The 21093-nt window shown below is 41.3% G+C and overlaps 1 protein-coding gene across 2 annotated transcripts in view; it reads right to left on the reverse strand.

The window, feature by feature from the left end:
- The window catches only part of LRP2 (LDL receptor related protein 2), a 769913-nt gene that overhangs the window by 114896 nt on the left and 633924 nt on the right, over nucleotides 1–21093 (reverse strand). For both annotated transcript variants that reach the window (XM_029605680.1, XM_029605679.1), the window contains one exon: nucleotides 168–311. In XM_029605680.1, the coding sequence (XP_029461540.1) occupies nucleotides 168–311 (144 nt within the window). The remainder of the gene's footprint in view (nucleotides 1–167; nucleotides 312–21093) is intronic.

Raw genomic sequence — 21093 nt, forward strand, 5'->3', positions numbered from 1 at the left:
CCTATTCAATGCGGGGGCAGGGAAATTAGCCTGACCATGCCCCCTTTTTATCACAGGCAAAATTTTTGCTATAATTGTAGCATTTTGAGGAATCTAAGTCTAAATTAGCACACCAAGAGCTTAAAATCTAATAAGGCTATATATTTCTAAAGGCTGTGTATACTTACTGAGGTCTATGCCTTCAGGATCCCAGTCATAGTCAATAGCTTGAATATGTTCCTGATTATCAATATAATCAGAGTATTGCTCGGATGACAGATTGTATCGTCGAATGCGTACATTATCTGGCAGGAGTAACAATGGAGCATTTCCTATAAATGAGCACATGGTAGAATTATTTTTCTATACCAAATACCAGGACATGATGGCTTATGACTAAAACATCTCAAAATGGCTTAAAACTTGCAAAATTTTATACATCAATTTTAAATAAGTTGTAAAATACATGAATAAATATACACCAAGAATTTGAAAGCCTTCATAACATACGTTGTCTTTCTCCATCCATATCATCTAGTTTGGCATGGCAGCTTCCTTCTACTTCTTTGGATGTCCATCTCAACTGGAAGCAGCCTCTACTAGTCTACAGCGCCATAAGTCTTCATTCACAATGACTCAGGTTTCCCCCCCTTTTTTATTCCCTTTACAAAACCCCCTCTCAACTAGCCCAGCCATCACAGTGACAGTTCTTGGCCCAGGACACACAAACCATGGCTCTTTCCAGAATCCAGTATGCATGTAACCTGTAGGTAGCCATTATATGTCAAAATAATATGATGGCTGAGAATCTCTCCCTCCAGGGGCTGTGATGACTGGTGTTCTTGTCCACCTGCTAAAATTTTCTACTGGTTTACTCTTGATGCAACAAGGAGTATAGAACACAAATAAATATGCACACAACTGTGAGTAAAACTGTGTGCACAAATTTGCACTCCTTCACATTATTCAGGGCATTAGCTATTACTCCCCAATGCAGACAGATATGTAGCTTAACTCATGTTGTCTTAACACTGGAAATTTAACTCCTGCTCAGAGGTATGGATAAAGTTTCTGGGGATAGTGTTAGTCTAAAGGGTTGAACCTGGAATTTGTGGTATGTGCGTACTGTACTCAGCATTTATGTAAAGAAAACACAATTTGTGCACACACGTTTTCTCACATAAAATAGAGTTGGTGCGTATGGTGTGTAGGCCATGTTTTGTGCACAAAAAAGGTGTGTGCACAAAACATGAGGTAGGGCCTTAAAGTTATGGGCACAACATGCCTTAGGAACCATTCAATTCGCGGCTCGTGGGAGGGACCCAAGAGCTGCTTCACTCACCCCAGATGCTGCCAGAAATCACAAGCAATTGGAAATATCATTGAAAACATGCTGCCATGTGCAGCAAGATACTGCCATGCCCTTGCTCCCAGGCTGCTCCAAAGGCATGCGTGTGCCCGATATTATCCTTCTTAAAGGGCCTTTGGCAGAAACCTATCCACGACGCTCCTTGATGACTTCAGCTGGCTCCTCCTATTTAAGGCTGGCCTGAAAACCTTATGGACACCTCAGCAACAGGTCTCCTGAGTTCCTTTGGTCTTCAGTATATATTGCCTTGTTTTGCCTTGTTCTTGTCTTCCTGCATTCTTATGTTCCCATTTACTCCTGCCTCCTTGTCTTGTTCCTTGTTCTCATCCCACTCCTCTTGCTTCACCCTTTGTGTAATCTTTGTCCCGTATTGGTCCCTGACTTGTCTTGGCTTGATTTACCGAATCCTGATCTCAGCTTTGGACCCTGACCTTACACTGTATGGTGCCTGCCCTGACCTCTGACTTGTCTTCGCTTGTCTGCTGTCTGCCCCAATGTTTTGGCTTGTCTTCTCTTATCTGTTGTCTTCCGCCAACCCTCACCTTCGCCTGGCTCTGGTCTCTTGTACTTTGGATCACCCTAGGGATCCATCTAAATCCTGCCAGTCACCAGAACCCAAGGGCTCAACCTGCAGGGGAGGCATCTGTCATAGGCGAAGCACCAGCTGGTCCCACCAGAGGGATCATCCGCCAGCTGTTGGTGTAGGCCTAGTGGGCTTGTTTTCTAGGCTGTGCCAACTGCATCACAACATCAAGGATCCACCATTCCTGAGGGTGTTACAGGAACCCAGCATTCATGCTCCTAACTCATGTTGTGTGCATAACTTTTGGGAGCACAACTTTTATGTGCACAAATCATGGTTTATACTCCTAACTCATGTTTCTTGTGCTTTAACCATGATTTATGCCTGAAAAAAACTGCACATATAAACCAAGTTTTGTGTGCATAAATCATGCTTTATGTACACATATTTTATGCATGCTAATAATGTCTTAGGCATACATTTTCAGATTAGTGCGCTTTTTTTAAACTCCTGATACAATAGCTGCCATAAACTTACTGCATCAAGACTTAAATTCTTTTTAGCACATACAATAAGAAACTGTGCACTGAATTTCATCTTATTACATCAGCTCCTGAGAAAGTGAAAAACCTTCTTCATGTACAACCCACAATTTGCCAAGAAATACATTTTGAATATCTAACCTGGCTAATGAAATCTATGTGTGACATCTATTAGGCTCAAGTTTTGTGAATGAAATAAGGCTTTATCAGACAGGGCTCCAAAATCCTAATCAGGCTACAGCAGTGGCATGATTATGTGATTTATATATAGATGAATTTGGAGAAAAATTATTAAAAAATAATTTAAGGAGGTTCAGACTAAAATGAGTTTGCAGAGATTTGTTAATGTACTATAGTCTCATTTGGGTATTCTTCTATTCATTTTAGCTTGCAATTGTAAACCTTTAAAGTAACAATTAATCTTAACAAGTCATTTTAAGCCAAAGCCATCAACTTGATGGGACCAGACTGGGCAGGAACTGAAAACAGAAGGAGTTATATATCACCTGTCTAGCATATAATGAAAAGGTGAACCAGAAAAATCACTCTAGTGTTTCCCCATGCTACTGAAATAACCACATGTGAAAGAGTTCTTCTTAGGTGAAAAAGTTTTTGGAATAGTATAAAAACAAAACAAAATACTGAATTGTTTAAAGACTCTTTTTATTTGTTAAACATCTTTCTTTAAAAGACACTGTAAATGGGCCCTCCAAGAGTGTCCATAAAGAGGTAATTTAAAAAATAAATCTATTTTTCCTTTAATGACATAGATTGGAAAGGAAATGACATAAATCATTCCTATATGATGACAGAACTAAATGTATACTGTATATGACAATCAACCACAAGGCCTTAACCATGGCCAAAAATGGATACTTTTCACAATACATTGAACAATCATCAAACAATACGCTATTTGAAATAGTAAATGTCAGGTGCAAGATGGCAGCCTAAGAGGAGCCATATTCATTGCTGCTTCTGCCTGGTTTATTGGATTTAGCAAATTTCCTTCTTTTCTCAAGCCTTCAAAAAGAAAAGGCAAGGTGCAAGTTCTTCCCTCTATTTCCACTCACCTTGAGCAGCCACTGATTTCATCCTTCATGGCTCCTGGAACTGCTTCTATTCAGGGGAAGATTCCCATTGTGAGCAATGACAGAGGAGCACCACGCTCACCAGGGAACGAGGTTTCATTGAGTGCTCTCTATGCTTGACCTCCACCAGCTTGGAGACATGCTGCTTCGTTAAAGCTGTCAGCATTGCAGACAGATGAAGTCACTTATTCGAAGCCAGTGGAGGGGGCTCACAGAGTATTGAGAGAAGAAGCTGTGGCAGTTCTAATACTCCTGGGGAGTAATGGAGAGATGGCCATAGCAGTAGATACAATGGCTGCAGATTTATTTGGAACCATTGAATCGGCCATTGGAGGAGACTCTGATGTGCATCTGCTGTGATCTCCGTGCGGAGTTAGCAATCTGATATGAATCTGCTGTGATCTCCGTGAGGAGATAGCAATCTGATGTGTTCTCCGTGCGGAGATAGCAATCTGATGACAACCTCTGTAGAGAAAGCTGGTATTAGCAATCTGCAGTTATTTAGAATAGTTGTGGGTGGATCCCTGGACCAGTGGCAGGTGACCACGCCCTCGGGGGAAATCCTGAGAGGGACCACTGGTCAGGCTTAGTGTAGGAGACAGACACACACTAGTTCTTTTATTAAACAATATGGTAAACCACAAGAGGTGGCAGTAGTGAGCTGGAAGCGCCCGGCTGGACTGTAGTCCCTCAGGTATTGGAACAGCGATCCCAGGGTGGCTGAGCTGTAGAGAAACTAAGGCAGTATATGCAGAGTACTGGAACAAGTCCTTAATGGTAACACTCACACAATAGTCTCTTTAAAGCAGCCCAGGAGATGGTATACATTAGGCCCTCGAGGAGCGAGTACCTGTAACCAGGGAAAGCTCCAAGAGATAGATGGAAACTCACAATGTTGTAAGCAGCGATGACTTCTTAGCAGAAGTGGTATACAGGAGCAAGTCCGGGATGTAGGCCCTCGAGGAGTGAGTACCGGTTCTGGACTGCGATCTGCAAAGAAAAAGAGAGAGCGAGGCCATCGAGGAGCGGGTACCTCTAGTGAAGTCCGAGGAGGCAGAGTAGCTAGGGTCGCGGAGAGCGAATCCTATCCGCAGCGACCAGGAGGAAGTGAACCCCTTGCTAACTCGTCTTGTTAGCGAAAACTAAGACAGTAAATATCTGGAGCTGGTGACGTCATCTCAGGGGGACGCCCCTGAGGTTCGCTCCAACGCTGGTACATCAGTCAGGCCACGCGTGCGCGCCCTTAGGCATCTGGTCAACATGGCAGCTTGGAGCATCGAGCCGGTCCAGGAACGCCGGAGGAGGACGGCCTGGAGACGCCGCAGCAGCTAGCCTTCCATCAACCCCGAAGGGAGTCGCCAACAAGGTAAGGTGGGCGGAGCAGAGACGTCAGACAGCGACGGACACAACAGACTCTCATTCACCTTCTCTCTTTATTGGTAACATCACACCTTTGGTTGAGTTTTTCTTATCTCCCATTAAGCCAACGGCTGTGACTTTAGATATGCTGTGGGAACTAATGGCTGGACTGGAGCAAGCCATCAAGATTTATACTGAAAAAATTGACCTGCTTACAAATAATTTGGATCCTATGGTCAAGACTCATGATGCTACTTTACAACATGTACAATCTTCTGTTAAACAAATGGCTTTGGATATTCAGGACATTCAAAATTTCAAGCTGGCTATGATTAGAGATAGAATTTGAAAAGAAGTTGGCCATAGAGGCAAAAACTAACAATAAAACCTTTTTAAAATATATCTGAAGCAGAAAGCCTGCGAGGGAGTCAGTTGGACTGTTGGATGATCAAGGGGTTAAAGGGGCATTTAGAGAACATAAGGCCATCGCAGAAAGAGTAAATGATTTCTTTGCTTCGGTGTTTACTGGATGTTGGGGAGATACCCGTTCCAGAGGTTTTCATGGGTGATTATTCAGATCAACTGAACCAAATCATGGTGAACCTGAACGATGTGATAGCCCTGATTGATAAATTGAAGAGTAGTAAATCACCTGGACCAGATGATATACACCTCAGAGTTCTGAAAGAACTAAAAAATGAAATTTCAGACCTATTTCAATTCATTTGTAACCTATCATTAAAATCCTCCGATGTACCTGAAGACTGGAAGATGGCCAATGTAATCCCTAAATTTAAAAAGGGATCCAGGGGTGATCCGGGAAACTTTAGACCAGTGAGTCTGACTTCAGTGCCAGGAAAAATCATGAAAACTGTTATAAAGAATAAAATAACAAAACATTTAGATAGACATGGTTTGATGGGACACAGCCAACATGGATTTACCCAAGAGAAGTCTAGCCTCACAAATCTCTGACATTTTTGTGAAGGGGCGAATAAACATGTGGTCAAAGATGAACCAGTAGACTTGGTGTATTTGGATTTTCAGAAGGTCTTCGACAAAGACCTGCATGAGAGGCTTCTAGGAAAACTAAAAAGTGATGGGATAGGAGGCGATGTCCATTTGTGGATTGCAAGCTGGTTAAAAGACAGGAAACAGAGAGTAGTATTAAATGGTCAGTTTTCACAGTGGAAAAAGGTAAACAGTAGAGTGCCTCAGGGATCTGTACTTGGACCAGTGCTTTTTAATATATTTATAAATGATCTGGAAAGGGGTACGATGAGTGAGGTGATCAAATTTGCAGATGACACAAAATTATGCAGAGTAGTTAAATCTCATGTGGATTGTGATGAATTGCAGGAGGACCTTGCGAGACTGGAAGACTGGGCTTCCAAATGGCAGAAGAAATTTAATGTGGACAAATGCAAAGTGATGCATATAGGGAAAAATAACCCTTGCTGTAGTTACACAATGTTAGGTTCAATCTTAGGAGTTACCACCCAGGAAAAGATCTAGGCATCATAGTGGATAATACATTGAAATCGTCGGGTCAGTGTGCTGTGGGATCAAAAAAGCAAACAGAATGTTAGGAATTATTAGGAAGGGAATGGAAAATAAAATGGAGGATGTCATAATGCCTCTTTATTGCTCCATGGTGAGACCGCACCTTGAATACTGTGTGCAATTCTGGTCACCGCATCTCAAAAAGGATATAGCTGCACTGGAGAAAGTGCAGAGAAGAGCAACCAAAATGATAAGGGGCCCTATGAGGAAAGGATAAAGAAGTTAGTGCTGTTCAGTTTGGAGAAGAGACGACTGAGGCGGGATATGATAGAAGTCTACAAAATCATGATAAGACTTGAATAAGTTAATGTAAATCAGTTATTTACTCTCTCAGATAATAGAAGGACCAGGGAACACTCCATGAAGTTGGCAAGAAGCTCATTTAAAACAAATCAAAGAAAATCCATTTTCACTCAGCGCATAGTTAAGCTCTGGAATTCATTACCAGAGGATATGGTTACAGCAGTTAGTGTAACTGGGTTTAAAAAAAGGTTTGGAGAAGTTCCTAGAGGAAAAATCCATAAACTGCTATTACAGAAAGTAGTGACTTGGATTGGCCACTTTTGGAAACAGGATACTGGGCTTGATGGACCCTTGGTCTGACCCAGTATGGCATATCTTATGTTCTTAAATGCCCTCCCCAAGAGAATTAATTGCTAGAGAACAGGAATCGACGGTTGAACCTCAGACTTCTTTATTTTCTTAAAATAATGGGGGAACCACCTAATATTACTTTGAAAAGATATTTTTGTGAGCTACTTTTGATTCAAGAGGATGTTTCCACCTCTATCAACAGAGTCTTCTTTCTTCTGTGAATGCTTGCGACCACTAGCTTCTCCTGTAGCTTCTCTGGAACTTCAAAGCCTTACTAACTTTTTAGAGCAGTCTGGATTTGAGATGATATAATGATCACATTACTTGATTCTTTTGCCATTGAACAAGATATTAGCAAAGTTATCTCTTTTTATTTTAGGAACTTGAATTTTCCCTTTCATGGTCAATGTGTATGAATGTTTCAAGACATTTTTAGAATCACTTAGGAAAGAAGGGGTTTTCTATTAGTGAGACAAGAAACTATTGCTTTGGATGCAATGTTTCTATTATGGTACCCTTGCAAATGCATCATCTAAAAGAATAACATTTATTATATCTTTTTTTCTCCAGAACGACTAAGAATCTTTTTGGATGCCAGAGCTCAGCCTGAGCCCACATGTAGTTCTAATTGAACTAGTTGAGAATATAAATTATGGCAGTGGTTTGTCAGGTTAAGCATTTCTTTTTTTTTTATTCTTAATTTCCTTTTGTTTCCTTGAATAACTGTCCCCTTTCTTTATTTTGATTTGTAATTGTATTTAAGTTTACCATATATTTGTTTCCATTGTAATTTTTTGTTTCTTTCTTGTCTTTGTAGTATACTTGGTACCTAAAATGTTTTGTTTTTTTTTACAAAGGCTTTGAAGTTTTGTAATACATAAAATGCATAAACAAAAAATAATTTAAAAAAAGGAATAGTAAATGGCCTGCTATAATCTCCAACTCAACAAAATCATACCCCCTCAATCTAAACTAACATAAGTACCACCATGCTGGGTCAGACCAAAGGGCCATCAAGCCCAGCATACTGTTTCCGATAATGGCCAATCACTAAAAGCAGACTCAATTTCTTGCTGCTCATTCCCAGTGTGAAGTGGTGGGTCTCCCTGAGTCACCAGGTTAACAACTATTTATGGACTTTTCTTCCACTAACTTATCCAAACCCTTTTTAAACCCAGTTATGCTTCCACAGCTTGATTATATGCTGAGTGAAAAAATTACTTTTTACAATTTGTTTTAAATCAGCTCCCTGTTAGCTTAAAGGAATGTCCCCTAGTCCTAGTGTTATTTTAAAGGGTTCTGAGCAAATGACTCTCCATCCTCCTTTCAGAAAAAAAATCAAGAATCTCTGTCAATACTATCAGGACAACCCCCAAATATAATACTGATAGAAATGGACATGATTTATCACACCAACCAATTAATATTGAGGAGGAATAGCCTAATGGTTACAGCAGTGGACTATGAACCAGGAGACCAGGGTTCAAGTCCTGCTGTCGCTCCTTGTGACCTTGGGCAAGTCACTTTACCCTCCATTGCCTCAGGTACAAACTTAGATTGTAAGCCCTCTGGGGATAGAGAAATACCTACAGTACCTGAATGTAAACCGGTGTGATATCTCAAATGAGATCAAATAATAACATGATATTAACATGATTATATAACTATGGTACTGTAACTTGATGGCACCTGTGTAGTTGATATAACTTAATACATTTAGCAACATTATTGAATGTGCCTTATTGTAAACTGTTGTGACGGTATTTATCTTAATGACAGTATAGAAAAGATTTTTAAATTAAATTAAATTAATTTCTAATACATATACAAATTATCTAATATAATTAGATAAAACTGAGATTCTGTAGGGAAGCTTGAAAGTTAACAAAGCAGTAATAAAATTGATAATTCTAATATTCTGTAGGGGTTATACAGGTGTAGGCTTGCTTGAATAGCCATGTCTTGAGTTTTTGTTTAAGTTTTTTGGGGCACAGTTCTTGTCTTAGATCAGTTGGCATGGTGTTCCAGAGAGTTGGCCCAATATGGTTAGTGCATGTTGTTTTATAGCCTTGAGGTGTGTGGTTTTAGGAGATGGTGTGTGTAGTGTGGATAGGTGTTGCATTCTGGTAGGTCTTGTGAGGGTGCGAAACATTATGGAGTCATTGAACCAATTCATATTTTGATTGTGTAGGGATTTGTGGATGATAGTCAGGGTCTTATATTGTATTCTGTATGCTACTGGAAGCCAGTGTAAGGCCTGTACAGTTGGGGAGAAGTGCTATCTTTTGCGAGTGCCGGTGAAGATTCAGGAAGAGGCATTTTGTAGCATCTGCAAAGGGTATGCTGTGCTTTTAGGGAGGCCTAGTAGTATGGTATTGCAGTAGTCGATTTTTGAAAAAATGGTGGACTGAAGTACTGTACGGAAGTCATTAATCTGTAGCAAGGGTTTTAGTTTTTTGAGAGTGTGGAGTTTAAAGTAGCATTCTCTGATTGTATTGTTGATACATTTTTTGAGGTTGAATTGGTGGTCAAGCGTAACGCCTAAATCTCTTACATGTTGAGTAAATGACCAGGCAGATGTGGGTATGTTATTAATGCTATGTTGCGGTGAAATCAGCATGAGTTCAGTTTTTGTTGTATTGAGGGCAAGGGTGAAGTTACTAAGGTTTGCTGTAAGGGCTTTTTCCCAAGTGTTGATGGCTTAGGGTAACTTATCAGTAATGGGTATGAGAATTTGTACGTCGTTCGCATATATGAAGTGTGGAAGACTGAGATTGGAGAGGAGGTGGCAGAGCGGAAGTAGGTAAATGTTAAATAGGGTTGAAGATAAAGAGAACCCTTGTGGAACACCTCATGATAAATCAATTGCTTTAGATTCACAATTTCCTATTTTGACTTTGTGTTGTCTATTGTGAAGATATTGACTGAGTAAATGTATCATCAGGACACACCAGAGAGATAACGTTCCTGGATGGAATAAATGATAGCTTTATGGAACAATTGGTTCAGGAACTGATGAGAGAGGGAGCAATTCTAGATCTAATTCTCAGTGGAGCATAGGATTTGGTGAGAGAGGTAACGGTGGTAGGGCCGCTTGCCAATAGTGATCATAATATGATCAAATTTGAAATAATGACTGGAAAAGGAACAGTATGCAAATCCACGGCTCTCGTGCTAAACTTTCAAAAGGGAAACTTTGATAAAATGAGAAAAATTGTTAGAAAAAAACTGAAAGCAGCAGCTACAAAAGTTAAAAGTGTGCAAGAGGTGTGGTCATTGTTAAAAAATACCATTCTAGAAGCACAGTCCAGATGTATTTCACACATTAAGAAAGGTGGAAAGAAGGGAAAACGATTACCGGCATGGTTAAAAGGAGAGGTGAAAGAAGATATTTTAGTCAAAAGATCTTCATTCAAAAATAGGAAAAAGAATATACAGAAGAAAATAGGATAATTCATAAACGTTGGCAAGTTAAATGTAAGACATTGATAAGACAGGCTAAGAGAGAATTTGAAAAGAAGTTGGCCATAGAGGCAAAAACTCACAGTAAAATCTTTTAAAAATATATCCGAAGCAGAAAGCCTGTGAGGGAGTCAGTTGGACTGTTAGATGATTGAGGGGTTAAAGGGGCACTTAGAGAAGATAAGGCCATCGTGGAAAGATTAAATGATTTCTTTGCTTCGGTGTTTACTGATGAGGATGCTGGGGAGGTACCCATACTGGAGAAGGTTTTCATGGGTAATGATTCAGATGGACTGAACCAAATCACGGTGAACCTAGAAGATGTGGTAGACTTGATTGACAAACTGAAGAGTAGTAAATCACCTGGACCGGATGGTATACACCCCAGAGTTCTGAAGGAATTAAAAAATGAAATTTCAGACCTATGAGTAAAAATTTGTAACCTATCATTAAAATCATCCATTGTACCTGAAGACTGGAGGATAGCAAATGTAACCCCAATATTTAAAAAGGGCTCCAGGGGCGATCCGGGAAACTACAGACCGGTTAGCCTGACTTCAGTGCCAGGAAAAATAATGGAAAGTGTTCTAAACTTCAAAATCACAGAACATATAGAAAGACATGGTTTAATAGAAGAAGTCAGCATGGCTTTACCCAAGGCAAGTCTTGCCTCACAAATCTGTATCACTTTTTTGAAGGAGTTAATAAACATGTGGATGAAGGTGAACCGGTAGATGTAGTATACTTGGATTTTCAGAAGGCATTTGACAAAGTTCCTCGTGAGAGGCTTCTAGGAAAAGTAAAAAGTCATGGGATAGATGGCGATGTCCTTTCGTGGATTGCAAACTGGCTAAAAGACAGGAAACAGAGAGTAGGATTAAATGGACAATTTTTCTCAGTGGAAGGGAGTAGACAGTGGAGTGCCTCAGGGATCTGTATTGGGACCCTTACTTTTCAGTATATTTATAAATGATCTGGAAAGAAATATGACAAGTGAGATAATCAGATTTGCAGATGATACAAAATTGTTCAGAGTAGTTAAATCACAAGCAGATTGTGATAAATTGTAGGAAGACCTTGTGAGACTGGAAAATTGGGCATCAAAATGGCAGATAAAATTTAATGTGGATAAGTGCAAGGTGATGCATATTGCATATAGGGAAAAATAACCCATGCTATAGTTACACATTGTTAGGTTCCATATTAGGTGCTACAACCCAAGAAAGAGATCTAGGCGTCATAGTGGATAACACATTGAAATCGTCGGTTCAGTGTGCTGTGGCAGTCAAAAAAGCAAACAGAATGTTGGGAATTATTAGAAAGGGAATGGTGAATAAAACGGAAAATGTCATAATGCCTCTGTATCGCTCCATGGTGAGACCGCACCTTGAATACTGCGTACAATTCTGGTCGCCGCATCTCAAAAAAGATATAATTGCGATGGAGAAGGTACAGAGAAGGGCAACCAAAATGATAAGGGGAATGGAACAGCTCCCCTATGAGGAAAGACTAAAGAGGTTAGGACTTTTCAGCTTGGAGAAGAGAAGGCTGAGGGAGGATATGATAGAGGTGTTTAAAATCATGAGAAATCTAGAACGTGTAGATGTGAATCGGTTATTTACTCTTTCGGAAAATAGAAACACTAGGGGGCACTCCGTGAAGTTAGCATGTGGCACATTTAAAACTAATCGGAGAAAGTTCTTTTTTACTCAACACACAATTAAACTCTGGAATTTGTTGCCAGAGGATGTGGTTAGTGCAGTTAGTATAGCTGTGTTTAAAAAAGGATTGGATAAGTTCAGTGTGGCAACGGTATACATTAACCAGTGGCACTAATCATATAAGGCACCATTAAGGTTATGGAGCCAGCAAGAATGTATGAGCAAGTTGAACTTCACTAAGATACGTCCATGCTGTAGTTTATGTTTAAGAATCCATTAAATTGATTTGCTGCGAACAAATCCCAATCTGCTACAAATTTGACAGTGATATATAAGCCCCTGAGGCAGCCACATGGTTGTGGCGAAACTTGGCCTGAGTCGGGCATCCTTTATTGCTTTATGTGTCTCCAGCCAATAAAGATTTGAAAAAGACATTCTTCAGGCATCTATTTTCCTACGTTTGCTCATGGCTTTTCTAGATCGCCTACCTTGTTGCTCCTTGGTTTGTAATGGACAGATTTTATCAGAAGTGATTTTAGTGAGGTTATTCCATGATGTAATGGCGGATTCGTCGTCTGTTAAATCTAGATTGCCAAGTTCGTTGGGTAGGGCAGAGATTAAGTCATCTCTATTTCATGGTTTTCGAAATTGTATGGTATTTTTTTTAGCAAAAGGAGAGGTGGAGGATTTTTTTATGGAGTTGGTAATTCTGATGATAAAGTGGTCAGACCAGGGAACAGGTATATATGAGGGAGAGTCGGTGATGATTTGGGAATTTATAAAGAACTAGTTTGTGTGTGGCCTAGTTTGTGTGTGGCCTAGTTTGTGTTTGGGATATGTTTGAAGCCTATTGCGCTGAGTGAGGACAGGAGTGCATCGCAATTGGCTGAGGGGGGTTGTGAGTCTATGTGGATATTGAAGTCACCTAAGATGATGGTTGGGGAGTCTATAGTTATGTTTCCTGTAATGAATTCGATGAGGGGGATGGGTCTTTTTCTAGGATGCCTGGTGGGGAGTAAATTACACAGATTTGGAGTTTTGTGGATTTGAATAACCTGATTTCTATTTTGGGGGGAGAGTTGATGGGTTGGGGTCGTAATTTAAGCTCTTTTTTTTATGGCGAGTAGTAGACCACCTTCTCTTTTTTGGGGTCTAGCTATTGAGAAGATGTCATGCGTGTTTTTAGGAAGTTGATTTAAAAGTACTTTGTCGGTATCCTTAAGCCAGGTCTCAGTTATGGCACATATTTCAGTATTTTCGTCTATGAGTATTTCATTGAGAATGGGTGTTTTCTTGACTATGGATTGCGAATTGAAGAGAATTAGGGCAAAGTTCATTAAGCCAATGAATTGAGTGAGTGGGGTAAGGATGATGGGAAGCAGTGATCTGGAGAGGGAGTGGGGACGGGGATGGTGGGGTACATTGTGTTTGGAAATGTAGTGTTTGAGTATGGGTATTGTATGGGTCAGCATGTTTTGCGGTTGTGGGTTCTGAAATGCGTTTCTAGAAGATTGATGTGTGATGTTCAGGCAGGAGAAAGTTGATGGTTTGAGTATGGTTTATGACCTGGTGGGGAGGGTGTGCAGGAATGATGGCCGAGGTGTTCTGAAGGGTGGTAGAAGTGTAAGGAGAGAGGATATAGAAACGTTCCAGGTAGAGGGGAGGGAGCTGGGGTGGCTAACGAAAGAGATGAGTTTGAGCTTGTCTTATGTAGTTACAAATGGTCTAATGTCCCTGGTAGACTCTTTGCTGTGTTGTGAATAAGTCAAGAAATCTCTATAGAGTAGACTTTACAGTCTCTCTTTTCTTGACTGAATGACAAGTGGAAACCATAAAAGTGTTGGAAACCAGACAAGCGAACTCCAAAATGTATCAATTTTTCACAATTTCTAGGACCCACAGGTCTGCCATGATTTGGGTCCATCTCTAATAAAACAGAGATAGGCAGCAACCTCCTATCTCTGCTAGTGGAGACAGAGTCCCTAAGCACTCATTGTAATATTCTGGAGGAGCCTGCACCTGCAGCTCCATCTGTACCTCCTTTCTTCGAATGAAAGTATTGGAAACTAGAATAAGTCCTTGACCTGGCATAAAGAGCTTTGGCCCTGGCTGAAATTCGAACAACCTTCTACAGAAGGAAAAAATTCCAAGAAGACATCTTGTCCTAGCTTCCAGGAGCCTCAGAACCTTCAAGTCCCCTCATGCCTTCACCATTCTTTTCAAGCTCTTCTCCAAACAACCTTTAAACAGAAAGGTAGTTAAATTAGTCTTTGAGAAGACTCTGCTGAGTTGTGCATCCAGAAGAGTCTTCCAGCCACTATAATGGATGCAAGTCCCAGGGTGGAGGAGTAGATTAGATCGTAACTAGCATCTGCCAAGTAAGCTGCTCCTGGTTCCAGGCCCTGCAACAAGAGCAGCAGCCCTAGACCTCTGACCCAAAGTAGCATCTAAAAGATGCTCTGGACTGAGAGGAGGCAGCCCAACCACCATTTTACTGCCCTATAACTGTAAAATGGTACTGGCCAGCCCTTTGCCTCATCATATGACAGGGGCTGCCCAGTAGCCCCTGTCACAATCTAGGGGCAAAGAGCGGCCAGCACCATTTTGAACAATGGCATCCACTGGTCCAGGAGCAGGAGATCATGCCCAGGCCCCCTGCTAAACCACCAGGCAATTTTGGTGAGTCCTAAGGAGGTCAGGAGGGTGGGCTAGAGAGGGCGACGGTCAGCTGGTGGGGGGAGCTGGTTCTGTTTTTTGTTTTTTTTTAATGAAACAAGGAAATGAAAAATAAAACAATCCGGCGTGGACCCAAAATGGCCCACCCCCGAAAAAAAATGAAAACAGCACAAAATGTTTTTTTTGGCCATCACCCCTACTCTAAGTGAAGTATCAAAGACTTGTACAAGGGCAATATCACCATTTTTCCTGCTGGTTATGTATATATCTATAGTAAGCAGCAATAGTGACATTTTCAATGTCAAGCTACATATATATGGATTACATGTAGCCATTTCAGTGTTGTACCGTGCTTTGGATGAATTCCTTATTCAAATTCAACTAATAAATACAAGTTCAACTATCCATTCCGCTGATAGAGCTGTTTATATTCAATTGGCAGGAAAGCAGAAGGCAAAATAAGGCTGCCTGTGCAGCATAATGGGGCTATTTCCTATACGATGGCTACTGTCCAGTTCTGGTCCCTCTACAGATGATAAACTGTAAACAAATCTGCCTATGGAACTTATAAAAATGGAAATGATTTTTAAAAACTGATCTTCTTTGGTCACTCCCAACTCTTTTTCACTTTTTCTTTTAAAGGCAAAGCAGGACTCCAACAGAGGACAGAACCAACTTCTAATACAGTATCGCTGGTAAAGTTTGATATGATTAATATAATTAGATGTATTATATGCTGTACTCATATTCAGTGGTTGAAATGCAGATTTAATTATCCTCCACATCTAATTTCTCCTTTATCTTTATTAAAATTTCTTAATCACCTAAGAAAATACTAGACAATATACATATTCAAAAATATATAATAAATAACAAAAATTGCATAACAACATGACTAATAAACCATAAAAACATGAAACAAAATTACAATAACATAAGAAAGTCAACTAGCCTACCCTTTCCACTTGGCACATTTGATTAGCTTTGGGTAAGTAATTCACTTGAATTACTCAATTTTTGTGGTTACTGATAAAAAAGTATGGTACTCTCATGGGGTCTGTATGATCCAGTGCTAAAATCAGCACAGTGACACACGTCACTTGCCAGTTTTAATGCCAGTAGTAAAGTGGTTTAATGCACAATGTACCAAGCTAATGATATACAGAATGTAGCAATGTTACAATGACTGTGTTAAAGAGAGGACAGTCATGGTAATGCAGGTCATGCTTTGCACATGAGCTTTTCCCTACCCCAGTTGGCCCAAAGTGAAAGAGCGAGTTTACACAGAGAAATCTTGCAGCCACCCTTCAAACTTGTAACACGATCAGGCCTCCAGATCCTTCATTCCCAATCTGCTAAGGCAGAGCTTTCCAAACTGTGTGTCGGGACACGTTAGTGTGTCGCCTGCAGTGTGCAGGTGTGTCGCGCAAGCCCGGTCAACTCTGATGCGAGTTTGGGCTTTTTTTTTTTTCTAGAGATTCACTTTTTTTTTTTTCAGTTTATGGGTTGCTTATTATTGGGTGATTTTTGCTGTCAATCGCGTTTTTTTGGGGGGCTTGGTGGGTGGAACGAGCCCAGCCATCCTTGCATTGGCTGCTGCTGCCGATGAGGCCTGGCCATGAGGAGTACTGACTGCAAGCAGCAGTGTCTGGTGATCATGGAAGGGAGTGAAGCACTTAACTGGCAACAATCAAAAAGACGAGGTACATGAGTGTGGGGGCCAGACATGTGCTGGGGGGAGAGAGATGAGTGAGTGGGGGGCAAACGTGCTGGGGGGACAGACATGTGCTTGAGGGGGAGAGATATGAGTGTGTGGGGGCCAGACATGTGCTGGGGGGAGGAGAGAGATGAGTGTGTGGGGGACAGACAATTTGTTTTATTATTGTTTCTCATAAATTATAACAATAACATGAATCTTGGAATATATATTTTTAATATAAATTTAAGGTTTTCATGAGATAGGTTGTGTCGTGAAACATTTTATTTATGTATATATTTAAGGAAACATACATAAATTGTCGAAATATGTTTCGTTCGTTTAACCTTTAACCTCTGGTTTACTAGTAGACTGAATTACCGTGTCGTGAAATTATGTTTGTCTAAAAAGTGTGTCACCAACATGAAAAGTTTGGAAAGCTCTGTGCTAAGGTATAACTGAGCCTCCAGGCCTGCAACACTCCTCTCCCCACCCCCCACAAGATGTGTTTTTTTCCTAGTCCTCCTCCTGGAGGTTGATCAAGGCTTTGTGATGCCCCCTGACGAGTCCCCCTCAGACTCCCACTACTTTCTCAGAAAGTGCTTTGGTGTTTGAATCAGAGTCTCTCTCTAATAGGCTTTAAGGGGAGAGGGAGGGCCTGCATTGGACTGACTATAAACTGTGGCTTGGGAGGGTGGGGAAACAGAGATATGGTTGGACCGAGGGACACAAAAGTCCAGTCATGACTTAGGGGCACTGATGGGCCTCAAAGGTCTGAATAGTGGCTTGGGGGTATCAGCATAGCTGAAAAAGTTTCAGTTATGGTCACTCTGAGATTGGCAAGGGAGGGGGAGGTTAATGCCAGCTTTTTCTCTTCCACCTCTTATCACCCCAAACACTATCACACACACTCACACTCTTCCTGTTTCTTCCTCAACTCCATAGATGTCCCCAACGTTCCCTCCCACATTCCCAAGCTCGATCCCAGCAATCTCCCCCTTCTCCCTGACCCCAGTGCTATCCCTCCCCTCCCCCCCTCCATTTATAACATCAGCATCTCAATCCCCATCCCTCCTCCCCCAAGTCAGATCTCAGCATTCTCCCCTCCCCCCTCTACCTCCTCAGACTAGACCCTAGCACTCTCCTTCCTTCCAACCCTCTAGGTCCAATCCCAGCACTCTCCTTTAGTCTCCTTACAGGCTACAGCAGTCTCCTCTCCCTTTGCCCACCCAACATTCTCATCCTATCCCTGAAGCTGTTGCCAGTCATACAACCATCACTACCTGGCTTCTACCACAGTTTTTTCTTTCCAGTGAAGACCAATTTGTTGCGTTCACTGGCTGCAGAAGGCCGCAACCGGCATCCCTCACCTGAGGTCTCGGGGAAGCCGCTCCGGTGCGGCTCAGGTTTGCGCGGTCTTCCGGCCCCGTTGGGTCATCCCTCCACGCTCTTTTTCCTGGCTGGTTGCATCACTGCCGACGCCGACATCACACCGGCCCCCCCAGACGGCGCACGCAATCCCTCGAGCCTCTTAAAGGGCCAGCGGCGGGAAAACCTCCCACGGCCCCCATCGATGACGTCAGGACAAGGGAATATTTAACCCTTGCCTGACCACTAGGACCTCACCTTGGCAACGGGTCCTAGTCTTCCAGAGTGCGAGTTGTGTCTTCTGTTCCTGCTCCCGGTTTCTGAATCCTGTTCCTGGTTCCTGTGTCCCTGATTCCTGCTCCTGGTTCTTGTCCTTGCTCCTCACCCCCCTTGGACTGCTTTCCTGGCTCTGACCCTGCTTCGTTCCCAGATTCTGCCTGTCTGTCGCTTGCCCTGACCATCTGCCTGTTCTCCGACTCTTCTTGTTCACAACCTGCCCCGACTCTTGGACTGTGCCTGGTTCCTCTCATCTGCCGCCTGCCCTGACCCTCTGGTACATCTGACGGCGCTCCGGCTGCCTTCCTTCTGGGATTGTTATTCTCGAGAGACCCGCGCCTAAGTCCTGCCAGCCCCGGTACCCAAGGGCTCAACCTGCGGGGAATGTGGGCTAGTATAGGTAAAGGTTCTGTTGGGTCTTCTCTCCCGACGATGAGGACCTATAGGGCCCATCCCCTGGAGGTAGCATCAACCTCATCTTGGCCACCGAACAACACAATTTATCTCCCTCTTTCTGGCTCAGGCTCCTCCTCCTTCCAACCCAATGCAGGGCAACCACAGCACCTGGAAATCTCACAAGTGTCTCCAGAGATGCAAAGATCCCATCTGAAATCTTGGATTCTTTGCGTCAAACCTGGAAAGTTGCCAGCTATGGATATCAGGTTGTTCTGATGTACGAGGGTCTGCTGGCAAACATGGGCCATTGGTACAATATTTAACTACAGTGCCTGAGGTTCAATTACATATGCGTTATGTTACTGCGCAAGAACACTAAGGCACAAGCAAATAACATCTGTGTTAACTCACGTTAAAATGAGCAGTAACACTAACACCGTTTAGTGCATAGGCCCCTTTAAGTTAAAGCAGCCTACCTTCATATTATTACAGCAAAATATTGCGGCAAGTTTCCGGCTTCCTCCAGCCTACTCCTCATTCTTGCTTAATCTTTCATATCTTGATTCCCTAATATTTGAAATTCCTTAAACTGAAAGAATGCAAACATGAATACCGAGTGGCCTTTTTTAAAAGACTTGTTATCTGACTGTAATCATGAAGCTATTTTTGTCATTTTTTTTCTGCAACTGTAATCTAGCTCTGGCATTACTCAGTATCATGTGTACCATTTGTCTGTCATTCATTTTTGTCTCAAACATTGGCATTCTTCCCTTTTTTTTTCTGCTATGGGCATTTCATTTTCTGAGCTAAACTTTCAGTTATTCCAAGCCTGCTGCATTTCAGATAGTGACATTAACCTAGAATGTGGATTCCCTGCCAACATTTCTACTTTGCTCTGAACCTTTTCTTTTTCTTATAATCTTCAAGGCTACAAGATCATGATTTCAGCATGGAAAGATGGTAATCTGTATTCATTTCTTTCTACTGACAACCATAATGTAAGAAACAAGTTGATGGTGAACTAATTTGGAAGGGATCAGCCAACATGCTGTTCAATGATTTGTCAAAGGTGGGCAGAGAATGAGTTCTGAATATAGAGAGCTCTGTTTTCAAGAATGTTGCCGAAGATACAAAATGGAGGAACCCTTTTAGGTTGCCCAAATTTACTCTACCTGGAAAAATGTGGCATGTCATTGCATTTTTTTCATCCAGTGGTAAAATTCTTAACAATAAGTTTCAGGATTAAAGCATGCTTTACTATATGAAGCCAAAAAATCAACATCTTTTCACACAAGAATGACACATACAAAATCCTATATAAAAAAAGTCAATCTCAAACAAAAAAATCATCAAAACCTCCTCAAACAACATGGACTTCAATTTTAAAGGAGGGAAGATGGAATTTCATATATGGCCCCTTCAAACCACATAGGTAGGGTGACCAGGTCATAATCAACAAAGACACCTTACTCATCCATTATGTCCAAAAGACAATTTTTTAAAATGTTTTTTTTTTAATAGCATTTAACATACTTAGAGGTCCATATTCAAAAGTGATTTAAATGAATAATGTAATAGTTTTCCATCTAAATATTTTATTTATTTATTTATAGCTTTTATATACCGATATTAGTGTACAACATCATACCGGTTTACACTGGAACTGCCAGATGGAAAATACAAAAAACAGAAACGGGGACGGGGACGGGGAAGAGGGAGACAACAAGATTTAAGGCAAGGCAGAGTGGAAAAATATAACACAACTAACAACGTAATACGTTAGGGTATAAGGAGAAAAACTTTGTACCAAAGTATATACAATATAATATACGATAACGAATCAACTTATATACAGTATTATATGCAAGCTTCAATGGCAAGGGAATGAAGAAAAGAGAATTTATATTCAGACAACAACCAACAAGGTCTGAATTGCACAGGCTGGGTAAACAAATAAGCGTGGGAGTAGCTTGCCTATTGTGGCGATTACTTCCCCTAACCAATTAAGCTTGATACTTCACTTTGATGCAGCTCCAGCATTGCTCTCTACATCAATGGCAGGGGTGGAAGGTAACTAGAACCAAAATGTTACTAATAAGGGCTAAGAATAACAGATAAGTATGAGAAAAAAATAAGTGTGAAAGCTTGAATAAAACTGAAAATGTCATAATGCCTCTGTATCGCTCCATGGTGAGACCGCACCTTGAATACTGTGTACAATTCTAGTCGCCACATCTCAAAAAAGATATAGTTGTGATGGAGAAGGTACAGAGAAGAGCGACCAAAATGATAAGGGGAATGGAACAGCTCCCCTATGAGCAAAGACTAAAGAGGTTAGGACTTTTTAGCTTGGAGAACAGATGGCTGAGGGGGGATATGATAGAGGTGTTTAAAATCATGAGAGGTCTAGAACAGGTAGATGTGAATCGGTTATTTACTCTTTCAGATAATAGAAAGACTAGGGGGCACTCCATGAAGTTAGCATGTGGCACATTTAACACTAATCGGAGAACGTTCTTTTTCACTCAATGCACAATT

Source organism: Rhinatrema bivittatum, chromosome 6, assembly GCF_901001135.1.
Source record: "Rhinatrema bivittatum chromosome 6, aRhiBiv1.1, whole genome shotgun sequence".
Taxonomy (NCBI): domain Eukaryota; kingdom Metazoa; phylum Chordata; class Amphibia; order Gymnophiona; family Rhinatrematidae; genus Rhinatrema; species Rhinatrema bivittatum.